The sequence below is a fragment of the Pituophis catenifer genome, unplaced genomic scaffold (genome assembly GCF_029215685.1).
Source record: "Pituophis catenifer annectens isolate HBS135680 unplaced genomic scaffold, rPitCat1.0.hap2 SCAF_3, whole genome shotgun sequence".
NCBI classification, from domain to species: Eukaryota; Metazoa; Chordata; class Lepidosauria; order Squamata; family Colubridae; genus Pituophis; species Pituophis catenifer.
This window is the reverse complement of record NW_027256883.1, coordinates 162,593,134-162,617,037: the sequence shown is the minus strand read 5'-3', so window position 1 is coordinate 162,617,037 and position 23,904 is coordinate 162,593,134. Positions and strand designations below refer to the sequence as shown.

At 41.8% G+C, this 23,904-nt stretch overlaps 1 protein-coding gene across 4 annotated transcripts in view; it reads left to right on the top strand.

Annotated features, from left to right (window-relative positions):
- AMPD2 (adenosine monophosphate deaminase 2) overlaps window positions 1–23,904 on the top strand; it is a 61,356-nt gene that overhangs the window by 20,716 nt on the left and 16,736 nt on the right. For 2 of the 4 annotated variants that reach the window (XM_070941439.1, XM_070941438.1), the window contains exons 2-7: window positions 10,828–10,958; window positions 13,918–14,048; window positions 15,685–15,753; window positions 17,211–17,322; window positions 20,646–20,832; window positions 22,425–22,566. In XM_070941439.1, coding sequence (XP_070797540.1) covers window positions 10,828–10,958; window positions 13,918–14,048; window positions 15,685–15,753; window positions 17,211–17,322; window positions 20,646–20,832; window positions 22,425–22,566 — 772 coding nt within the window. Of the gene's footprint in view, window positions 1–10,827; window positions 10,959–13,917; window positions 14,049–15,684; window positions 15,754–17,210; window positions 17,323–20,645; window positions 20,833–21,568; window positions 21,620–22,424; window positions 22,567–23,904 lie in introns of all 4 variants that reach the window. The other 2 variants (XM_070941437.1, XM_070941440.1) reach the window with 2 other exon arrangements.

The window sequence follows — 23,904 nt, the reverse complement described above, 5'->3', positions numbered from 1 at the left end:
CTCCAGTTTAGTCCCTTCCACATGTATTAGGACAGGGATGTCAAACTTGTGACGACACGTCGTCATGTGATGTATCACAACTTTTTTTCCCCTTCACTAAACCGGGAGTGGGGGTGGCCAGCATATGATGCATCTGGGCTGTGGGCCAGAGTTTGATACTCTGTATTAGGACTACAGCAGTGGTGGGTTGCCCCCGGTTCGGACTGGTTCTATAGAACTGGTAGTAAAAACCGGCGGGAGGCTCCACCCACCGACCCCAATGTCATCAGAACACTTCTGCGTGAGTAAAGCATGTGCACACGGCCCTGTTGCAAACTGGTAGTAAAGGTAGGTAGAACCCACCCCTGGACTACAGCTCCCAGAATTTTTAGCTAATGTGAATTTAAGAAGAGATGGTTCTTTCCCAAACTGATGTCTTCTACATGTATTGGGGCTGCAGCTTCCAGAATTCCCAGTCAGCATAATTATCTAGAGCAGTGTTTCTTAACCTTGGCAACTTTAAAATGGATAGAAATGGGTAGAATTCCAGAAATCCTGGAAGTTGAAGTCTATCCATCTAAAAGTTGCCAAGGTTGAGAAATACTGGTCTAGAGGGCACCAGGGAGAGGAAGGCTGGAATTAATCATGCTGCGGATAGGGCAGGAAATAAAATAAGAATGCTTTGTCTTCATTTCTCTAAGCTGTTTGAGGGCAAGTATGTAGAGCAAGGTTTAAACCAACCAACACCCCCCCCTCACATTTTTGCTGCAAAATTACAAGGGTGTAGCTCTGTTGGCAGACTGGGCTTAGAATCAGTGCTTTTCAATTGAGAGACTGCTCGGTCAATGTGAAGCCCCACCCTGAAGCTGCTGTGAACGGGGGCAGAATGGGAGTGGTGGGAAATCTGTGTTGCTGAGGCTGTCCTTGAAGCTCACAGGACCAGCTGTACTTGACTGGGCCCCTCATGAGATCAAGACAGATGCTGGCTTTGATAGAGCTGCCAAGCTTTATCCTGATAATTGGCACAGCCCGTCCTCAGCCCTGCTGGTTTCTCTTAATGAATTGGCTGTTTGCAGTGTACACAGAGATCACATTAGAGAGACATGTGATGGTCATTAATAAAGCATGATGGAGTTTATCTCAACTTAGCTTGTGCGTGGATCAAGAGTTAGAGAGAGGAGGGTTGGCTTCTGCAAACATTTCCTGCCATATACCTACTATCATATACCTTACTGCTTAAGCTGGACTTAGGAACCTGGAAAAATGCAAGGGCTATAAACGAAATTTGACAGATATGTTCATGGCTGCCTGGACTGATGCTGTCCTTGATCACCTAGCCTATTGTTAGGCTTGTGCGGGCTCATCGAATTCTCCTGTGTCTTTAGTGGACTCGGAGATGAATGAGCTCAGAGGCCAAACTAGTTGTTCCTGCATTGCCCCACTGTTTTGGCTGAGTGTGGTGCTGGCAAAACCTGTTCTGTGGTTTGTAAGAGAGTAGGAATGGGGTTACTTGAAGCTCTGAGGAAGGTTACTAATAGCAGTAGGGTTTACAGCATTTTCACACAGAAAGCATGGAAAATCTGCCCGCTCAAAAATTTCCTCATCAGCCACTGTTCTGCAGCTGTTTCCAGGGTGCAGTCAAAACCTCCTAGTCCTATTTATTTATTTGTTTGTTTATTCTGTCATATTTGTATAGCCACCTATCTCACATAAAAGTGACTGGGTGATGTACAACACTTATCAAAAAGGAAATCAATACATAAGAACAGTCACAATGAAAACATAATTATAAAAAGACACACAAACAAGAGAAGATGTTATTAACCACAATAAGAGAGCCATTGCAAAACCTCCCTGGTCCGCTGGGGCCTCCAGGCATGATAAGAGAGCCAGGTCTTGAGGGACATATGAAATGTAGAGAGGGATGGAGCTGACCTCATTTGCCGGGGGGGGGGAGGAGGGAACGAAAAGGGCAAGCTATTACTTCGCAGCCGGCTGAGACACCAAGGTAAGAATTCTAGTTAGCGCAGCTACAATTGCCAAAAAGTGACTAACTGTATCTTATTCCAAAAACAGTGTTTCTAGGAATATTATACACAAACAGGCATTGACAATCTAAGAGATTCTTCCTCTAGTTTTAAATACTCTTGAGGTTGCAACAAAATGCATTCCTGGTCCGTTTCCTCTTGACCATCGTTACCAAACCTTGCATTGCCATCGCTACCTACCTAAGACAGGGGCAGAGTCAAACAGAGGAAACTCCAGAGACTGCTTGCTTTTCCTGATGTCTTGGAATGTCTAAGAAGAAAAAGGCAGGATCTCTGGGTTGGGATATGGAGTCTTTTGAAAAAAGGGGAGAGCCTCCAAACCCTCAGGTCCAATATCTGGCATCTCCAGGTAGAACTGGGAAAAGGCTTTTGTTCTAAGTCCCTGGAGCACAGACATTCTGGATGGACATTCATTTCAGGTTGGGGGTAGGCATTACATTTTATACATTACTCTTTTCCCAAAAGTGTCAGGGCTAGGACAAAAACATAATTAAATGTATTGGAAAATGTTATTAAAATTACTTCAATAAAGTTTTTTGAATATAATCACTACACGTGTGCTTAATAATTTTCCTTTCTGCTACATTAAAAATAACAATTGACCATAACATTTGATGGGAATTTGGAATTATAGCCAAGGCTTTGGCATGGCTGGTCATTCATGTTAAGTATAGGTAGTAGTAAGCCAGTAGTAAATTAGGTTGAAGGTAACTTCTGTCAATTAATGCTTCGCTGTGGTTTATGTAAACTGCATTTGGTATTGATTTTTGAGAGATTTATAGGGATAATTTCAAGAGATAAATTGTTCCCGTGCTACAACAATCATGTACCCACCCTTCTTTTTTGACCTTAACCTTACTTCTCCTTCTACCATAACTACTTGATGCAATTTCCAACCTTTCAGGTCACTAATGAACTTCCTTGAATGTTTTACATATGCAATTATTACTAATTACTAATACATGTTTAGAATAATATATTTGAGTGATGACCAAAAAGGGCGTGAAGAGGAAATGAACATTTGGAGAATACCTGGCTCAGGTGGGTCATGACCAGCACTATAGAGAGTAATTGCTTGGGAGAAGGTAACAAGTATAGCACATGAGCAAGTAGATGATGGCAGAAATCAATCAAGGAGCGCCAGAATGGGCAGTATATATTTATCACAAATTGAATGTTTCTTGAATGCCTGCACTTAGAAAAGGCCGAGATGTATAGCTTGGCAAAGGGGACAAAACCTTAAGGTAGATTGCAATCTTTTTATGAGGTGACTACTTGACAATGGCTGACTCTGTTGTGTGCTACCCTGGTTTGCGGGATGGGCAGCTATAGAAATCGGTAAATGAAATGAAATGAAATAAGAAAAGAAAGAAAGAAAGAAAGAATTTAAAAAATCAAAGAAAGAAAGAAAAAAGAATGCATGCATGCATGCATGAATGAATGCATGAATGAATCTGAATAAAATGTTGCTCATTGGGATTCAGAAATGTGGCTCCTATGATTAGCTACAAAACTTTAAACTACCTACCTCTTGACAGCGGGTTTCAGTGCCATGTGAAGAAGCAGGCAGAAGTTACCCAGTTCCACGAGTATGTATTTTCTCTGTCTTTGAATCTTTTCTCCCACCTTTTCCCTTCTTGCTATTATCTTTTACAACTTCAGGTTGTCACTTCCAACTCCAACACTTCAATTCATCCAAACAGTCATTCTGGGACTGCTTTGCCCGTAAGGCTAATGGAGCTGGAATATTCACTGTCCCCCAGCATGATCTGGTTAGAGTCCTAATTGCTGTCTTGTGGAGCCCGTCCATTTTCTTCCTCTTCAGCAATTACTGCCTCCCCACCCCTCTTAGATTTACCTATAAAGCAGTCTTTGCATCCATGACAAAATTAACTGGAGTTGGTTTTTAGAACCCAGGCTAGAAGTTATCTGAAAACCATAGTAACTTTCAGCTCTGTATCACAGTTAACATTACCCCCCCGACACACACATTCACAAAGATACAGACAAAATAGACAGAGGGAAATAATATATCAACACTTGACTCCTATGGAACTGTGAGCTGCCACTGTACACTCTGTTTATCCATGGTAAACATTTTAATATGTAAAGGGAACATATGTGAAGAAAGTGTGGCATGGTAGTTAAAGAGTTAGTCAAATGATAAAAGGACCCAGTTTCTAACCTACTTTCAACCACCAAAGGTTACGGATGACTTTGGGCCAGTCACTTTCTCTCAGCCCAACTCCCTCACAGCGTTGCTATTATGAGAACAGATAGGAAAAGGGAGCACTATGTACGCTGCTTTCAACTCCTGTACAAAAAATAATTCAATTGCAGTATATGCTGCTGGGGTACCTTTTTTTAGCATGAACCAAAAATATTTTCTGGACTGTTTAGAGCAGCGGTCCCCAACCTTTCTGGCTTTGCAGACTGGCAGGTGGGGGAGGAATGGTTCCACGCAAGCTGCAGGCAAGTGCGCCTGTGCAGCTCCGTTTGTGCAAGTGGCAAGCATGTGTGCCTGCTGCTTGCACAATTGGAGCTTTGCAGGCACGCGCGCTTGCCTGCTGCTTGTCCAAGTGGAGCTGTGTGTGCACGCAGGCACACTCGCCCACCACTTCTGCAACCCAGTTCCCAACAGGCCGCAGCCGGGTAGTGGGCTGCAGCCAGAGGATTATGGACCCCTGGTTTAGAGCATTTTAGAAAGAACAATGCAACTACAGGCAGTTTTTTTAAACGCAGGGACTTACAAAAGGAACTGAATAGTAGCATTAACCTCGTGGATTTTCAGCTTGGTTCAAGGAACACTTTTAAATGGAGCCTGGATGCAGCTGGTGAATGGCAATAATTCCTGTGCTTTTGTTCCTGCTCAGTATTAACATCAGAGATTTAAGATATCTAGCTTATGTTTAGAAGTATCCCCTTTTTTTCTAATGGGTGCCTTAATAATGCCCATTCTGAGAATTTGTGGAGCTGAGGTTGATACATTCAATTCTGAGCTCCAGTTGGAGAGAGTTATTTTCCTTTGAAGGACTGTAGATAACATCAGCTGGGATATTTTGGTAGCTTGGGAAAAAATGGTGCTGGGGAAGCTGTTGAAAGAGAGAAATACACATCTCCACATAAGAGAACAGGAAGATAAACAATATTATTTGATATGGGAGCTATTTTATCAATGGGTAGATAATAAAGAATGGAGATGAAATATTACATATGAAATGAAATTTGGATAAAATGTGTAAACATTTGTTTTTAGTTAGATGAAAGCACCTGGATGAAACGGTGTATCTGGATCCGTTCCAGTCGGGCTTCAGGCCTGGGTACAGCATGGAAACGGCATTGGTTGCGTTGGTTGATGATCTCTGGAGGGCTCGGGACAAAGGTTGCTCCTCTGTCCTGGTCCTATTAGATCTCTCAGCGGCTTTGATACCATCGACCATGGTATCAGTGCTGCACCGGTTGGAAGAGTTAGGGGTGGGGGGCACTGTGTTGCGGTGGTTCTTCTCCTTTCTCTCCGACCGGTTGCAGTCTGTGTTGGCAGGGGGGCAGAGGTTGACCCCGAGGCGCCTCATATGTGGGGTGCCACAAGGGTTGGTCCTCTCGCCCCTTCTGTTCAACATTTATGTAAAGCCACTGGGCGAGATCATCCGTGGTTTCGGGGTGGAGTACCATCAGTACACTGACGACACTCAGCTGTACATCTCCACCCTGGACCACCCCAACGATGCCCTTGAAGTGATGTCCCGGTGCCTGGAGGCCGTGCGGATCTGGATGGGGAGGAACAGGCTCAGGCTCAACCCATCAAAGACCGAGTGGCTGTGGTTTCCGATGTCCCGATATAGTCAGTTGGTGCCATCACTGACTATTGGGGGCAAATCGCTGGCCCCCACAGAGAGGGTTTGCAACCTGGGCTTCATCCTGGATTCACGGCTGTCTTTAGAAGAGCACTTGACGGCCATGACCGGGAGGATTTTTCATCAGGTTCGCCTGATTCGCCAGTTGCGTCCCTTTCTGGATTGGAACTCCTTACGCATGGTCACTCATGCCCTCGTCACTTCCCGCCTGGACTACTGTAACGCTCTCTACATGGGGCTCCCCTTGAGGAGCACCTGGAGGCTCCAACTGGCGCAGAGTGCGGCCACGCGGGTGGTTATGGGAGCGACATGGCGTTCCCATGTAACACCTCTCCTGCGTGAGCTGCACTGGCTCCCGGTGGTCTTCTGTGTGCACTTCAAGGTTTTGGTTACCACCTTTAGAGCGCTCCATGGCTTAGGACCTGGTTATTTACAGGACCACCTGCTGTCACCAGTAGCCTCCCACCGGCCGGTACGCTCTCATAGAGAGGGACTCCTCCGGGTGCCGTCGGCCAAACAATGTCGACTGGCGGCCCCCAGGGGGAGAGCCTTCTCTGTGGGGGCACCTACTATCTGGAATGAGCCCCTGGAGATATGGAGGATCCCGGATCTGCACACCTTCCGCCGCGCTCTCAAGACCTTTTTATTCCATCAGGCTGGCCTGGCCTAACTTTCCCTTTTTCCCTTTTAAAATGTAAATTTTAATCTGTTCTTAATTATTGGGGTGTTTTAAATCTGTCTTGGGCCCAATTGTTTAATTCGGTTTTATTTTGCTTTTAAATTTTGTATTTATGTGTTTTATCTTGTGGCTGTTCACCGCCCTGAGTCCTCCGGGAGTAGGGCAGTATATAAATCAAATAAAACCTAAACCTAAAACCTAAAGAACATTTGTCACAATTGAAATTTTGAAAATGCTGAGAGCACGAAATGATTTTAACCGATCGAATCACTGTCTGTAAGAATATGGAAAGATGATGTTTTTTATGTTGTTTTTGTTCAAAAATAAAAAAACTTTTATAATAAAAAAAAAGAAAGAGAGAAATACACATCTCCACATGGGTGCGATTATTGTGGTGTGTGACCCATAGTGTTGTGATTGGGACTCATAATTTGTTTCTTATGTGTTCTGAGTTGGCCATCTCTCAGTAGATTTCTCCAGCACCCCCACACCCGCTGCCTGTGCCTCGAGCTAGGAATGGCTGTTCTGTTGCAGCAATAGAGAGGAAAGGTCTGATCTGCAGGCAGCGGCTCTCACTCAAGAACGAAGAAGGCCTGAGGTTTGAAAGCACAACAAAATGGATATCGGGAGCAGTTCTTTCTTGCGATGTTGTCCCTGAAGCCCAGGATAGGGGCTGGTTGATTTCTCCTGAGAGTTTGCTCTTGGCCTCTGCAGTCTATATAGGAAGGAGGGTGGTTTTGCCAAGTTCTTTTTAACAGGACAAAAGATGTTTGTTCTTTCAGTGTCTCTGGAAGACAGCTAAGATACTGATTTTCAAACTGACTAGTGTTAGTTCTGTATTAGTGAAACCTGGTAAAGTAGGACTTTGGCTTTTTGATCTTGATTGCGAAGGCTTTCCTTTGGCTGAAAAGAGGCGGTTGTGTACTATATCGAAAGTGATGAAAAATAATTTTTAAAAATGCTTGTTTCCCTTGCCTGTCACCTTCAGTAGTATTCTTTTGTCCTTATTGCTGCCAGAAGACTGATAGGAAATTCTACTACTAACCCTGTGTGCCACATATCCTAAGCAACTTTAGGATACGTGGACTCTCAAAATGACTTGACTGGGAAATTCTGAGCATTGATGTCCAGACAACTTAAAAGTTTCTGAAGTTTGAGAAATACCAAGCTGATGTCTTAATCGAGCATGGCAAAAATTAGAACTTTCTACTTTGAGAGAAGCAGTAATAGTTTTCCCCATTAAAATTCGGATGGCCAAATCCTATGAAAAGTCCCTTGCCCTATCTGGTTGCAGATCTTTTTTTATTTCACTGTTGGCATTTCCCAAGCACATACCCAAAGGAAATTCAGATACAAAGTGCCACTTCAGTGTATGTGTTTCAGTAAACACTAAAACACATTTAATGATTTTTTTTTCTGCATTTGAAGTAAGCCTTGGTATTGGTAACCCTATATTTGGGATAAGATGGCAACAAAACAACTATGGCCTGGGTTTCCATTGGGGAGAAGACTGTGAAATCCCTTTTTGGCTTTGATCAGTCACTATTATCTGAGGCTAGTCCATTTCTTTTAGTTTCCTATCTGGGGAGGAGGAATAGTGATGACTTGCCTCACACTCAAAGGGGCTGTATTGAACAGGTGAGCCTTATGCATTTTATGCTATCTACAAAAATAATGCATGATCACATGGTAAAAGAAATGAGGTTCTTTCACATGGAAGAACTATGCAGAAGGCTTTTTTCATTATTAACAGGGGAATTTCCAGCTTACATAAAATGTAAAAGTTAGAAATCTTTCTCTCTGGTATCTGAGCGCTGCTGCAGCCAACAGGGGAAGTTGGTTATTAAGATGGTTTTCAAATGTTGACAGGCTTGTGGAGAGAGAGATATATACTAATTGACTGCTGTCATTTGATTCTGGAGCTCATTTTATTTCTAATGATGGGTCGTTAGGGACAGATGGACAGATCTGATCTGGATACAGATAGCACTTCTTTTAGGACCAATAGAAGAGAATATAAGTAGCTCGGGGTTGAACTGTGGAGTCCTTGTGCTCTCTGAACTTGGTTGTTTGTTTTTGTGCCTTCAAAAAAAACAAAGTGCCTTCAGAAAATATAGTGCATCCAGAAAACAAAAGACCTAACCATTGATGATGAAATTATGGTTTCATTCGAAGTCACAGCACTCTTTGTGTCCATACATCCAAAACTAGTGAAAGAATCCATAGCAACAGTACTACACACTATACTCGACCTAGCCAATACACCAATTCAAATACCAAAAGTCATGGTTCTATCAACCTCTGCCTCAGTGCTTTCGGTTTGATGGACAAATATATCAACAAATTAGAAGAACACCTGTGGGTTCTCATGACTTATAGCAGAGTATAATGCAGCATTTAGAAACTATAGCACTGCCATTCGTAAAACCAAAAGTATAAATCCTGAATGTAGACGACTGTTTAACATCATGATAAAGATGGAACAATTAAAGAAGACACATGAAAACAATCAACAGTATCTTCAAGGGAATAAGTCCTAAATTGGTCCTAAAAGAAGTGCTATTTTTCTTCTCTTCACAAGAGAAGAAAAAACTAATAACACACCACCTTTCTGGGATATCCTAATCATCAGAAAAAATGACAGCAAATTAGAAAAAAAAATCTATTGGAAAACAACCCACATGAACCAAGTGTTTCCTTACCAAAGTAACAACTCAATCCTTCACAAGAGAAGCTGTAAGAACATTTTTTAAAAAATGAATATACTGTAAATGCATCATGGCAACCCAGAATGCCAGAAAAAGAAAACAGACTGCCAACTTTATCAAAAAGTGCCTGATCATTTAACTCACTAAAGCACCACCACACAGGCTGTGTAAATGACAACATTACCATGTATCAAAAGCATCTCAGAAACAACCAACAGATTATTATAACACATAGCATCATCACCAGAGTACACAAACCAATAAAAGCCCTCCAAAACAAGTTAAGTAAACCAAAAGACCCCCCCCCCCAAAAAAAAGAACAGAAGTCATCTACAACATGCAGAGTAAGAACTCACAATCAGAAGTTACAATGAAAACTCCTTGATCATACAACACATGGACAGACTCAACCATAGTTTCAACTGGGAAATTATGAGCATTCTAGACCAAGCTAAATCCAAAATGTTAAGGAATTCCTGGAAGCTTGGCATTCAGATAAATCAACCATCAATAGACACAGCCAATCAGAATATAAGAAGCAAACAAAAAGAGCAGAACACATCCTCTCCAGAAGCATATGCCCAGATAAGCAAGGATTAACATCAGATGATCAAGTAGAAAACAATACCCAAATCAAGGAACTTCCAAATAGACAACCATACCCCTACCAACACTGGCTGGGCAAACTAATCTATATAAACAGAGAGCAAACTCCACACTGAGTAGTACTGATGATGTTCTTTAGTCATGTGATGAAACATTTGCAAGCAAACAATTAAGCTCAGAGAACATCAATAACTCTACTTTTTTTAGGAAGCTATTTCTTACTTTTAATGTGGACTCAATCTGTGACAAGAAAATTTGGCATGGGTTCCTGCATTGAGCAATATGAAGCCAGAAATGAAAATAAAACCAAGCATGCTTCCCACAGATGTTCATATTTATTTTAATATCTATTTGTTACTAGACACAGATACCTCCTAACCATTTTGAATACTAAACTTGTCTTTAGTATCAGACCTCTATCAGACCTGGGACATGAGTCCTAACAGCATATTTTTCAAAATATGAAGATAGAAATAATTTTTGGAAACTATTCACAAATAACAAGCCTGTTTCTCTTTTAAGGAGGAGGAGTTGAAGGAACTAATGTTGGACATTTCTGACATACATTATGGAATGCTCTCACACCCTGGTTGACATAGTTAGCAGTTCTGAACTGATTTCTAAGGCTAATATGGGAGGACACTGAATTGGTGAACAGAGGGGTATGTGTGATACAACTTCTGTAAGCTAAAGTCACTTTCCATTAAATATGCCAGCTGGACTGGGGCGGTATTATTAAAAAGCTAATTGTCTTGCAATAACATTAATTCAGTGAAAAATTGCTGACTTCCAAGATCTGCAGATGAGTCTGAGTAAACTGAGGTCTAGTACTGCAAATTTATGTATGATATAAAGAGAAAGAGGATGTTATTAATATCTCTCTCGTTCCTCCTGCTTCTCAGACCTAGTAGCTTTTCCTGTCTGCCTGATTGCTGTCTTCCTTGCATCCACAGAGATTCACGGAGGGCCGAGATCCCGGCAGTTGCAGCCTGCACGTTCTCTCCCAGGGCCTTCCCACTGCCTGAAGCATTTTCCTGTTGATCTACGGACCTCCATGGATGGCAAGTACAAAGAGCTTGCTGAGGTAGATCTGCATATTCCCTCACTAGTTGTTTGCATGTGTCTGCACTGTTCATTGTAGAACGAAGGCTGTGAAATGAACATGTAAAAATCATGCAATTTTTCTTGGGTTGTTCTTCTTAATGTTAAAAAAAAGACCATTTGTAAATTCTATTTTGAGAAAATTGTTTTGAATCCATGTGATTCTCTAGCATTTCTAGGAGAGAAGGGTTGACTGGAGAAAATAGATTTAAAGTCTCTTAGTAAAGAATTGCTCTTGAAGCAACTTATTTTTGGATTCCAGAAATAAAAGCAGAAGAGTGATTTTTGCCTGTTCACCTTTTACTCTGAACTCTTCAAAGTATGCACTGGTTGCCAGCCATCGGAGGTGGTAGGATTAATCTAAAACAGGTGGTCCTCATTTAATAACCACTCATTCAATGAATTTACAATGGTGCTGAATGAATGGTAATTAAAACTGGTCCTTTTAGTTATGGAAGGGACCTTGTAGGCAGGGGTGAAATGCTCCCGGTTCGGACCGGATTGCCCGATCCGGTAGCGATGGAGGTGGGTCGTTCAGAGAACCGGTAGCAAAAATCCCTGGCCCCCCCCATGCCCAGCTGAGCCACACAATCATCAGAGGCTTTTTTTACTTTTAAAAGCATTTTTTCTACAACCTCTTCGGCCGAAAAAATGCTTTTAAAAGTTAAAAAAAAAAAAAGCCTCTGATGATCGTGCAGCTCAGCTGGGATCGTCAAAGGCTTTTAAAAGAAAAAAACCCTTTTTTTCTTTTAAATATCTCTGACGATCCCAGCTTAGTTGCCTGATTGGCAGAAACTTTTTTTCTTTTAAATGCCTCTGACAATCCAAGCTGAGTTGCCTGATCGGCAGAGGTATTTAAAAGAAAAAAAGTCTCTGCCGATCAGGCAACTCAGCTGGGATCGTCAGAGGCATTTAAAAGAAAAAAAGCCTCTGCTGATCAGGCAACTCAGCTGGGATCGTCAGAGCCTTTTGAAAGCATTTTTTTCCAACCTCTTCGCCGAAGAGGTTGTAGAAAAAATGGTTTTAAATTTTTTTAAAAAAATTGGCCACGCCCACCCAGTCACTAAGTCATCCACCCCCCACTAAGCCATGCCCACAGAACCGGTAGTAACAAATTTTAGATTTCACCACTGCTTGTAGGTCATCTAGTCCAACCCCCCACCCATGCAGGAGACCCTACACCATTTCTGACAGATGGCAGTCCATCACCATCACTTTAGAACCAAGCCTCGCCACCACAAGAAAATAGGAAAACCCGAGATCGCTGAAAGGAAACCTCCCATCTCTAACATGCTCAGCCGAACCTGGCTCACAGTTATAAAATCTCAGCATCCCACGGTCACGTGATTGCAATTTGTGAACTTCCCTGCTGGCTTCTGGCAAAGGAAAGCTGGCAAGAAGTTGCAAGTCACATGATGGCCTCATTCAGTGAGCCGTGCCATCATCGCTTAGGACAGACAGCAACTGGGACTGCCGGAACTGCCCATCACTAAGCAGTCTGGTCATGTGGGTTTTTTTGACAAGTTGTATAGGCATCATACACTACACTGTAGTGTAGTGTTTCTCAGTGCTTCACATCTTGTTGGAGAAAGGGAAATGTTAGCATATGCTGGCTGGGGAATTCTTGAAGTTGAAGTCTACGTATCTTTTAAATTGTGAAGACTGAGAAACACTGTGTTAGGATATGTTTCTGTCTTATTTTCATAGGAAGCAAGTAAGAGCTTGCTTACTTGGCAATGACAGATCCTTAATGTTGACAGATCAGTGTGTATAAAGCACACTGGAGAAGGCATGCTCCTGGGTGTGGCCTTGGGTTTATTAATCATTGATGTGTTCTTTGATGACCTGGACAATGAGAAGTAGCAGTTATAAGATTCATTCAACAGCCATCACTGGAACAGTTTTAAATTACCGCAGTTATGACCTCAATGCAAATTACTGTCCTAATCAAGAGTACATCATGTTATAGTTTTCTAATCCACTGAGCAGCGGTACTTTCACTGATGCTGGCATGAGATTGTAGTCCTGGCAGATTGTCCCAGAACAGCTTTTAACGGACTCCTCGGGTTGTTGTTTCTTATGGATAACAGAGATTTGCTTCTCTTATTCATTTAAAACATTTATATACAGGTACTCCTTGACCTAGGACTGATTGCTTAATGACTGTTTGAAGTTACAACAAAGTTACTTAGGACCTAAATTTGAAATTCCAACCACCCTCTTCAGTCATGTGACTGCACTTTGGGCACTCAGCAAATGGTTTAAACTTCCCATAGTCACGTGACTGCATTTTACAACCGTTTTGCCAAAAGCCAGCATTTTCTTCTGGTTTTGGAAGTAAACTGATCTATAGCAAACCATTGCCTCATTTAACAACCACGGCATTTGCTTAACAAATACCACAAAAAAGATCATAAAATCAGGTCAGTCACATGGGTGACCTGATCTATGACCATCCCGACGTAACAACTGTAATGAACAGGTTCCATTATGATCATAACTCAAGGACTACCTATGGCTGTCCGTCTCATACCAAACTCTGAGTAGCTCCAAATCAAGAATTAAAACCACATAAAAAAACCAGATTAAAATCATAAATACTAAAAAAACAAACAACACCTGGTGCCAAGTCAAACTTCTAACTTGCCGTCACCCCATCCTGTCCTAGCACATGGGGTGGAAAGTCAGGACTTCAGTGCTTTTTGGAAGGCTAGGAGGATAGAGGCCTGCTGAACTTTGGTGGGGGAGAGGAGTGTTTCATAGGCCAGGAGCTGCCACAAAAAAAGGCACGCTTTTTGGTTCCCGTAAGGTGGCAATGTTTAAGGGAAGGGACTGGGAGCATGCCCGTCCTATCTAACCTCATACAATGATGAAGACCTTCATTGAAGCTGCATGCACGCTTGTATGGATATTCCAGTAGCACTGTGCTGTTATGCTTGCAGGAGTTGTTTTGTCACTCATTGGCCGAGAGTGAAATGCGCAGTGCTCCCTACGAATTCCCAGAAGACAGCCCCATCGAACAGTTAGAAGAGAGGCGCCAACGGTTGGAGCGGCAGATAAGCCAGGATGTGAAGTAAGTTGCCAATGCTTTTTGGACTTTTCCTAGTTTCTCTTAACTCCCTTCGATATTTCAAGAGCAGGATGGAACATTTCACTTGGAACCTTGGGGGGAAAAGAAAACAGGATGAGTAAGAGTATTTGAAACTGGGAAAGATGGGAAGAAATCAAATGGAGGTAACTTTTATTTACAGTCTAGAAAAAGTGTGATAGAGACTTTGGAAATATCCAGGAATGTCATTTCATTGCTTCAACTTCTGCAGTGATAGTAACCATCATGTCAAGAGAAGCATTCATACAGTCATCTGTCAGTGGCATGACTGTGTGTCTATGTGCATAAATGTGTGTGGCTGATATTTTTTACACTTTGCTTGTCCTGCACACAGTTTTCTTACTGTTAGATTGTCACTGGCATGATTCCTTAGCAATCACATCAGGTAGAAAATATCTGGGTTTTATCTATCCCCATCTTGCTGTTCTTCTCTATAGTCCTTTAGAGACCAGAACAGGGAGAGGAAACAGCATAGTGGAATAATGGCACATTTGGCCATTAGGATTCTGCAAATGTTTACTTCTAACCAGAAACCTCACTTGGGAAGGGCTGCAAAGTCTCAGAGTTATTTCTTCAGTGGTTCAAGCCAGGGCATCAGTATGAGGGGAGGACAGTGCTTAGGCAGAAGAAATGGAAGCTACCAGTTGCCTATTTACCTGCCTGATGCCTGGCAACCAGTGGTGCACTTGTGCTGCTCTGAAGAAGGAAGAGGGGATGGCAGAAGTGAGACGGAAGGAAAGATCCATTGGAATGAAAAACTTAGGGAGAAGGAATACAACAGGCAGAACATGGTTTGCTGTAGAGATCCATGCATGGGAGTTCTGTCGAACAGATAGGAGGCAAGTCTACTCAGGGAGGTGGGGGAAATCTTCATTTCTATCCTGATTAGAAGCCCAGTTTTTCAACTCCCAAAAGTGCCCCTTGGAATGTTGTGGCAATCTAGGAAAAGTAGGATTTTAGAGGAGAAGCACAAAAAGAGATCCAGGAAAATAACTTCTGAAGGAGAGTATAGGACTTCCTTTTATCAGAGCAATATTGGAGATAACAGATTTCCTTCTCTTCCAGTGAAAATATTCCCACAGCCCCAAAAGTCTTTGATCTTCAGTTGTAAAGAGGCATTATATTGGTCCTGCGTGTCTAATGAGATTGATTTCAGTGAAGAGAAAGTAGTCGAGCTATTTATCTGTCTATATCTCTTTAAGGCAGAGCCTGTGAAAGGGGTTTGGGTAGTGGGTTTAGGAGTGGTTTGGAAAACAAACTGGCTGCTGGTAGTCAAGCAGGTGGGAAGGAGGGAAGGAAGGAAATTAAAATAAAGGGAAAATATGATGTGGGAACCAGCAGTGCTTTTCCAATAATAGCCAAACCATAGCTTAGTCATGGTATCTTACAAGGACCTCTTACATTCATTCTTTTTTTGGATCCCATTGCTAGTATATTGCTGTATAGTGTCTGCCATTTCTGATATTGGTTTCTGCATTAATGCTAGTGTTTTTCTTTTTCTCCTCATCTTCTTTACCATTTCCTCTTCCTCTTTCTTTCTCCTCTCTCTGACTGTTTGTCCTTTTCTTGGCCTTGGCCTCCACTTCCCATTTGTCCTCAGACTAGAACCTGACATTTTACTCAGAGCCAAACAGGACTTCCTGAAAATTGACAGTGCTGCCGACCTACAGTGAGTGCCTGGCCTTAATTCTCTCTGCCCTTGACTCAGGGGTGGGCGCGGGACTTTCCCGCAGGCTGACTCTTCTCCCTATTCCCACCTTGACTGATCCAGAGTGAGTGACCTTCTCTTTTGCAAAGTTCTGTCCTCCTCCATACATTGTATCCCACATGCAATTGTACCACCACTGGGGGTGTTGCCATTAAAATGAATTCCACAGACTGCGAAGAAAACCTTAATCCACGTTAAGTTAAGGCACTTTTCCCCAACATGTTGCTCTCCTGTTGTTTTGGGTTGATGATGGAATACCTAACGGGGACCAGGCTGGGGAAAGACTGAGTAACAACATTGGGAGGATTCTGAATGGTCAGATAGAACCAGAGTTCAGAATGGAAGTGGAGTTACTCCCAGAAGTGAGAAAAGTTTGATATGTTAGAACAAAGGTACCTCTGGAAAGGAAAGGCTAAAGTCAGCTGCCTTATCTGTGTGTGTCACTTAAGCAAACTCTTCTGAGAAAAAAGCTTATCTAAAGTTGAAAAATTAGGGGAGCCATTTTATTTTGGACCAGACCAAATATTATTGGACTAAACCAAACCTCGTTTTATTTTTTGCATCTTCCAGTCCCAAAAATCTCAACATCGGTGAGTGGGGGATTCCACACATCATACTATTGGTTGCTTTCCCTTGTTCCTTTTCTGAGCTCTGTTTCCCTCCTGTCCTTCTTAAAGCAACTATTTTCAAGGCAGGCATAGTGGATAGAGCTGTTTGTCTCTGTTTTATATTTGCCTTTTCCCCTTCCCTCTTTCATTGTGCATTGGTTGACTGAGCAGCTTGGATCCTAGTGAACCCAGAAGCTCAGCCAAGTAGGATGTTTCTCACTGTTTTAGGCAGATGAGCAGCTCCTTCAGTTTTGCCACGACAAGAAATCTATTCTGATACTCTACAACAGGTTTTTTTCAAACTGTGTTTGGTGGAATCATGGAAAAGAAAAAGAAGAGGAAGGAAGAGAAAGAAAAAGAAAGAAAGAAAGAATTATTCAAGCACAGTCAATTTTTTATCACTAGAGGTTTGCCTTCTGATTGTGGGTTCCAGGATTTTTCTTTTAATCTATGAATTTTTGTAGCCAGAAAAAGTTTGAAAATCCCTGTTTAACCCAAATGTTTGATCGTTCAGTATAGAAATGAGCAGTCAACCATCTGGTAAATTTGGGGCTCAGGAACATTTTCCTACTAGTTCTGCTGTATGTATTGTTGCCCACTGCTATTCCTCACCCCTTTCCATAGTTCAGAGTGCTGCCATTGGAGGATACACCTGAAAGTCCCTGTGTTGCCCGTGTTTGTGTGTTCGATTTTGTGTTTTCACACACCTGCTGGAAAAGGGGACTCCTGTAGACTGACAGAATTTGTCAGAGACTATTCCTCATGGTGGCTCCTTCATTCCCTCTCTTTTCCCCTTTCTTCTCCCCCCAGATTATTTAAAGAACAGGGTGAAGACCTAGTAGATTACCTTCCAAAAGATCGAGATATATTTTTGGACAGAGAGTTCCAGAGGGTCACCATCTCTGGAGAAGAGACATGTGGGGTAAGTCTGTTTGATTTCGGTTGTTCTCATTTCCCCCAACCCATAAACATTGATTCTCTTTCAGAGACCCTCACACACAAAAATGGGCAAGTTGACATCCTCCACCTAACTTTGACTACAAGCGCCCCAAAGCTCTGGTCACCATAATCAATAATCTGATCGTTGTGAATGAAAACATCTGAAAGATACTTAGCTGCCTATTTCTGCTACAGAACATAATGCCTGCTATATTTGGAAATATGGCAGTGGTGCAGTGGTTAGAATGCAGTACTGCAGTTTACATCTGCTGTTGGCTGCCAGCAGTGCGGCAGTTCGATCCTGATCGGGTCAAGGTTGACTCAGCCTTCCATCCTTCCAAGAGTTGGTAAAATGAGGACCCAGATGGTTGACGGCAATATGCTGACTCTGTAAACCACTTATAGAGGGCTGTAAAGCACTGTGAAGCGGTATATAAGTCTTAAGTGCTGTTGTTATTGCTACCCTGGGAATGACTAGCCTCTGACACCCATCTACAACTTGATGCCTGTTGCATTAATGACAGCTCCCATTATCTTAAGCCACTTTGGTCAAGGTATATGGGAGTTAAAATCCAGAATATCTGGAGGATGCTAAATTGGGGAAAGCTGAACTACTGTCCTTGCTCTGAGTTAGGGAGAAAACATAGGTTAGAGATAAAGTATGTGGATTGCAAGCAACAGATTTATTTGGTTAAAGTTTCCTATAATGGAGAGTTTAACAGGGTAAGATAGTAATTTAGTTGGACAGATGCGCTAATCACATTGCAGAAAGCTTTCTACATTCCCAAAATATTATATACGTTCCTTGAAAATCACAGAATCCAAAGAGTTTCACATTAGCTAGCTACTGTGTGATGATACTGAGTTCAGTCCTACAACTTAGTTTCCTTGATAGTTGCTAGGACTACTTGAATGCCCCAGGCAGAGATCCTACTAACTATGGCATCTGCTTGGAGCCAATTTTTTGTGAGGTATTTTTAAAATGTGGGTTGTGGAGTAGCCAGTGGGCTGCATGTGATCGGGTTCTGTTTAACAGCCTCTCTGCTCTGCTGAAATCTGACAAACCTTACCCCTCAGTATGATTTTCTGCTTTTAAAAAAGAAAACAAGCAGTAAAATATCTATAGTGATTCTCGATCATCCATGTCATGGTTATGCCAAAGGTACTTTTCCAAAAGGCAACTGGACTTTCTTTGTCACTGGATTTCTGATTGTCAGAAATTGACAAACAGTGACAGGTCTGAATTTCTTCAGAACTGAAGAAGCTTCTTGGATGTGAAGCAAAACATTTTCAAGGAAAAAAACCCAAGAAAATCCAGTTGTCTTTTGGAGACAACTGGAACTTTGGGACAGACAGTAAAATAGAAAAGTTAAGCTCTGTTATTTTTGAGTACATTTTTTTTTTAAACTATTGTATGTTCTGCTCCTCCATTTCAGAAAAGGGCTGCAAATTTTCTCATTTTAGAGACCTTGATGATTTTAAAAAAAACCATTTTAAAGGGGGTGGAATCCCTTCAAAGTGCTTGTTCACCCTTGTTTTAAAAGAACATTCTACTGGCTCTTTAATTGTTTTTCCTAGTGGTGTCTCAGAAGCTGAGGGATGAATTTGAAGAAAGAAAGAAAGAAAGAAAAAAAACCCCATACTGCTTCTGCCGCAAAAGCATGTGGTTTTTGTTTTGCATACTCTTCCATGCTGATTTAGGTTGACTTCCAGGGCAAAGCGGAGGAAAACTGCTATTGCTGAGAACAGGAATGTTGTTTGTTTTTACAAAAACTCAAGGCCTTGCAGGGTTCTGGGAAGTAAGTTCCCCAGGAGCCTTGGGAGAGCCATTCCGCCAGCTGAGCTGCCCTTCAGCCAAGTTCAAGTCAGGATGTGTACTCGGAGGTGCTACATCAGCCAGAGATCTGGGATGCAGTGAGCCAAGTGGGGGCATTCTCAGGACTCCAGCTGGGCAAGTCCCCCCCGTTGAGCTGTGGCTGGGGCCAGACCTTTGAAGTTTCCGGGGATCAGTTTAAGATGTAGCTGTTTATCTATGCTTGGGCTAAACTGGTTCCTCTCTGCTGCTCTGGCATCGTTGCCCAACATTTCAGAGCTCGGGGTGTGTGGTGTGGAATAAAAGTTTGACATAATTGACATTTTGGACCATTTTTTTTTTAACTCATTGTTCCTTATTTTTCATGAATGTGCTCCAGTTTGGATTGTTTTGTTGATGAAAAGACAGGAGAGAAATTTAAATTAACAAACAAATACATAAATAAGTAAAGCAAAAGAGAGAGAAGCCAGTGAATCTAGTGAATGAGAGAAACCTCAACTCTGGAGCCAGCCACAAATGTTGTTGTAATTTCCTTTGCTGAGAAGGTGAGCAGTAAGCATATCCTTCCCTCTCACTGGAGCATAGTTACACTGGTGCTATTATATGAGCCAGAATCTTGGTGAATCTTGGTGGTCCTGCCACAGGCAACCATGTTGTGAGCATGGAGATCAGTTTTTCTCTTACCACCCCAATGCAACAAGGAAGAGGATGGGGTTGTTCACTGCTACTTGCATAATGAGTTATATAAGTCTTTGTAAAGGCTGAATTGGAACTATTAGCTGTTGACCATTCATTCAGCTGCCCACCTCAAGCTATGTGAGTCTGGGTGACATACAAGACAAAAAAGAAAACTCTTATTCCTTAATATAAAACAACAACTTATTAAACCATGAAGTGTCCTTGGTGCTCTCTGAGCTTGCTTATTTTCTTGTAGACATTTCATCACCAAAACTAGTTAACATCATCAGTGCTAGTGTGATTAAAGCATACTAAACACTAAAATTGTGAACAGAAAGATTCCTAAACCCTCCCTTCGGAGACTCAAGTCAACTTGCCGTAAATCCCTGTTGAAATATGTATGTGTGAATGAGGGTTTGGCTGAATAACCAACTTGACTTGGCTTTTTGCAGTCCTGCCAGATGTAAGGTTGGCTGCATCATAACTTCGTCTGTAAACTATTAAGATGTTGTAATAGCTTCAATTGACTGAACTAGTACGCATATGAGATAAAACATGGATTAAGCATCCTGTGATCTCCAAATGCTGATTCCTGTAAAGAAAAAAATAGATCACGGAGAAAATATTGGAAAGCATTTTGGCAATGTTCCTTAACAGTGGGTTTTTTGGTAGAATGCAAAACCTTTTCTTTCTATCTTCAAGTATTCAAAATGCTTTCTCTGATGACTTCTGTTTTATAGCGTGTGAAACTTTCCACAATGAGGCTCTGACAACCCCCTCAGTTAAAGAAAATGCTTTTCTTTTGCCCTATACAGGTGCCCTTCACAGACCTGTTGGATGCTGCTAAAAGTGTGGTCAAGGCATTATTCATTCGGGAGAAGTACATGGGGTTTTCTCTGCAAAGCTTCTGTAAAACCACAGCACGATTCCTGCAGGATCTTTCAGAAAAACCCTTAGCCCCCAGGATGTATGAAGAGATCCCTGAGACTCCTGTGGCTGCAGGTAAGGGTCAGAACTGGGCATGGATTGAAAAAAAGCATTTCCCTAATTCTAGTGACAGGGATGGCTAAGATGATAGTTAGGAAAAGGTACTTTAATAGGATTTTAGACTGATTGTTTAAACTATTTGAAGCCTGGCAAATAGTCTGGAAGGAGAAGACCTTGAGGCACAACTTCTTTCACAATCAGTGACAGTTGCAATAACAAATCCTGTATTATCTGCTACTGGGGTAGACTAGACTGGATAGCTGCAGGAACTCCACAGTTATCTCTCCATGCTTATACGCATTCTGCAAGGTTTCTGTAAACTACAGATTTTTTTTTATGTGAGGTCCAAGAGAGAGATTTTAAAAAGCATGAAGGAAATTCCAGTTCTATGCTGAAAGAAGCTGAATCTTGCATTCACTTATTTGGTATATACTGTGTTCTGTATTTTCTATTTGGATTTTGCTAATAAAGGAGAAGGCAAGGAAGTGAACAAGCTATGTCTAAAGCCAACTAGAAATTTACTTCTAAAATTAAAAGAGAAAAAGAAAAAGGCATATTTCTCAGGAATAACAAAGGAATTTTACATGTAGACTAAATTTTCTATTACATCCAAAGCTGCACGTTCTCTGTGTTTCCATAGAAACATGCAATCTAAACAGATTCTGAGGTAAATGGGAAGGAGTAATATAATTAGGCTTCCGTAACATTATGCACTCTTGACGCTTTGGATTACCAATCTCCTTATCCTCAGATATCATGGAAAGCTGCCAAGTGAGTGATGGGCGGAGATGTCCAATATACGGTATGCGGAGATTCCCTATCAAATTTGGGGAACACTGGATACAATTTTTTTGCAGTGGTACCAACACATTCTATATGCAATATAAACTTAACCTTAAACTTACTGGTAGTCCTCAGCTCTGACCATTCATTCAGCGACTGCTGAAAGTTACAGCGGTGGTAAGGGATGATGGTTACAACTGGTCCTTGGAGTTCTGGGTATCCCAGCACCACCTAATCCCACAGTCGTGATAGAGGTGCTTGGCACTTATGACTGGTTTGCACTTAACGACTGGTGATACCCCATGATTACATGCTAACCCCGTGATTACATGCTAACCATTTGCAACCTTCCTTATCCAGCTTGCCCAGCAACAGCCACTAACCTCCCTGACAGCCTGAGATTTCCTGCCGGCTTCCCCACTGACTTTGATTGTAGATACTGGCAGGACGTTGCCTTGCTTAACCACCATGGGATTTGATTAACAACAATGGCTGGGACTGCAGAGATTGTTATCCCTAAGTGATGCAGTCACACTTTGTAACCACGTCACTTAGCAGTGGAAATTCCAATCTTAATTGCCATCCTAGGACTAGCTGTATCTGTTCAGCCTTTGCTTAACTTATTTGTTTGGTTTGTGCTCATGCACTCTTAGTGGAAGAGAATGGGAATGCACAACCCCTGAAATGGGAGGGGGATTATGGTATGGGCCAGAGGTAAATTAGCATTTGATTTCTCTTTTAACATTCCATTAAACTCTTAACCACAATAGTCAAGATCACTGGGCAGATGGGTGGTTTCTCATAAGCATTTTCCTCTGTTACAGATGCTCCAGTGCACCCTCCATTTGCAAACCAGCATCCTTATGAGAAATGTGATCCTCAATCAATGCCTGGAGATCTTGGCTTTGGTCTCAGGATGGTCAATGGAGTAGTTCATGTGTACACCAAGCAGGATATCACTGACAAGTAAGTAGGTGGATGAAGGCCTAAGAATAACCTGGTTATTAGGAAAATCTGGAAGAGAAATAACATCTGGGGCACTGATGTTATTTATGATTCATGTCTTAGCTGAGCAAGATTTCTGATCCTCTCCATTTTTCTCTGCAGCTAGGAATCATTAATGCTTCTGACTTAACAAACTGCAAAGGAAACAGATTTGAAAGTAAAAATTGATCTATAATTATCCCAAACAGAATTTATTTTAGGAAGGTTCATTCTTGAGCAACATTTTGTGGTATACACAAAATTATCTGCTCCTTTTTTGCTAATCATTATTTATGTGCATACAATGTACAGTGATTAGTATTGCCACAATAACGAGAAAGCACACTTTTTTTTCTCTTATCCATCTGCCCTCAGGAAAGTAATACTTATTAAATAGTGAGGGGGCTGTGGTTGCCATACTCTCAGCCGTACTGAGAGACAAATTTCAGTTAGGAAGGCTCATTTCTTGCACTAAAAAGTAATAGAACAGAATAAGCTAAAGCAAATAAATAAATAAAAATATGTACTGTACTTTTATTTTTATTTTCACATTCAAAGCAAAGTGTAATTAAAAAAAAGTTATTTAAAAAAAATATGTAAACCCTCACCCTTTAATTACAAACCATATAACAGCTTCATGACATCCCGGGAAAGTCATGTTAAACAAAAAGCCTTTTAAAAGTACATTGCAAGTGATGGAAGGAACACAATGGTGCAATTGGAAAGACTGCTGGCAAACTCTCACAAGTTTGCTATGATTACCAACCGTTTCTGATCAGTTCCCATCAGCCTAGGCTAAAAACACAGGAACTGAAAATGGAAAACACCTTCAGCTACATAGGAGTCTGTCTATTTAGGCCTTCACTGTTCTCTGAAACCAATTACTAAATGTAACATATCTGGTAGCTTGTGCTAACTGAATAGTCAACTCAGACTTCAGCATCACTGAAGGCTTGAAGCCACACTGATTCTAAAGCAGGCTACTACAGTCCAGACTAGAAGCTTCAGATGTGTGGACTTCAACTTCCAGAATTCCCCAGTCAGCATTGTTGAAGTCCACACATCTTAAACCTGTCAAAGTTGAGAAACATTGATCCAGGCTGATACTAGTGTTTGTATCAATTGCAGCTAGTAAAATACACTTCTGGACTGAGAATGAAGCAGCAAGGAAGGAAAAGCAGGATACTGCTGCTCAGCATCTTCAGCTGCTCTCACTTCGATCTGATATGGATCCAGCCATCTGACATATTACCCTTTAGCTCAGGGGTATCAAACTTGCGATGACACGTTGTCGTCACGTGACGTCTCACAACTTTTCTC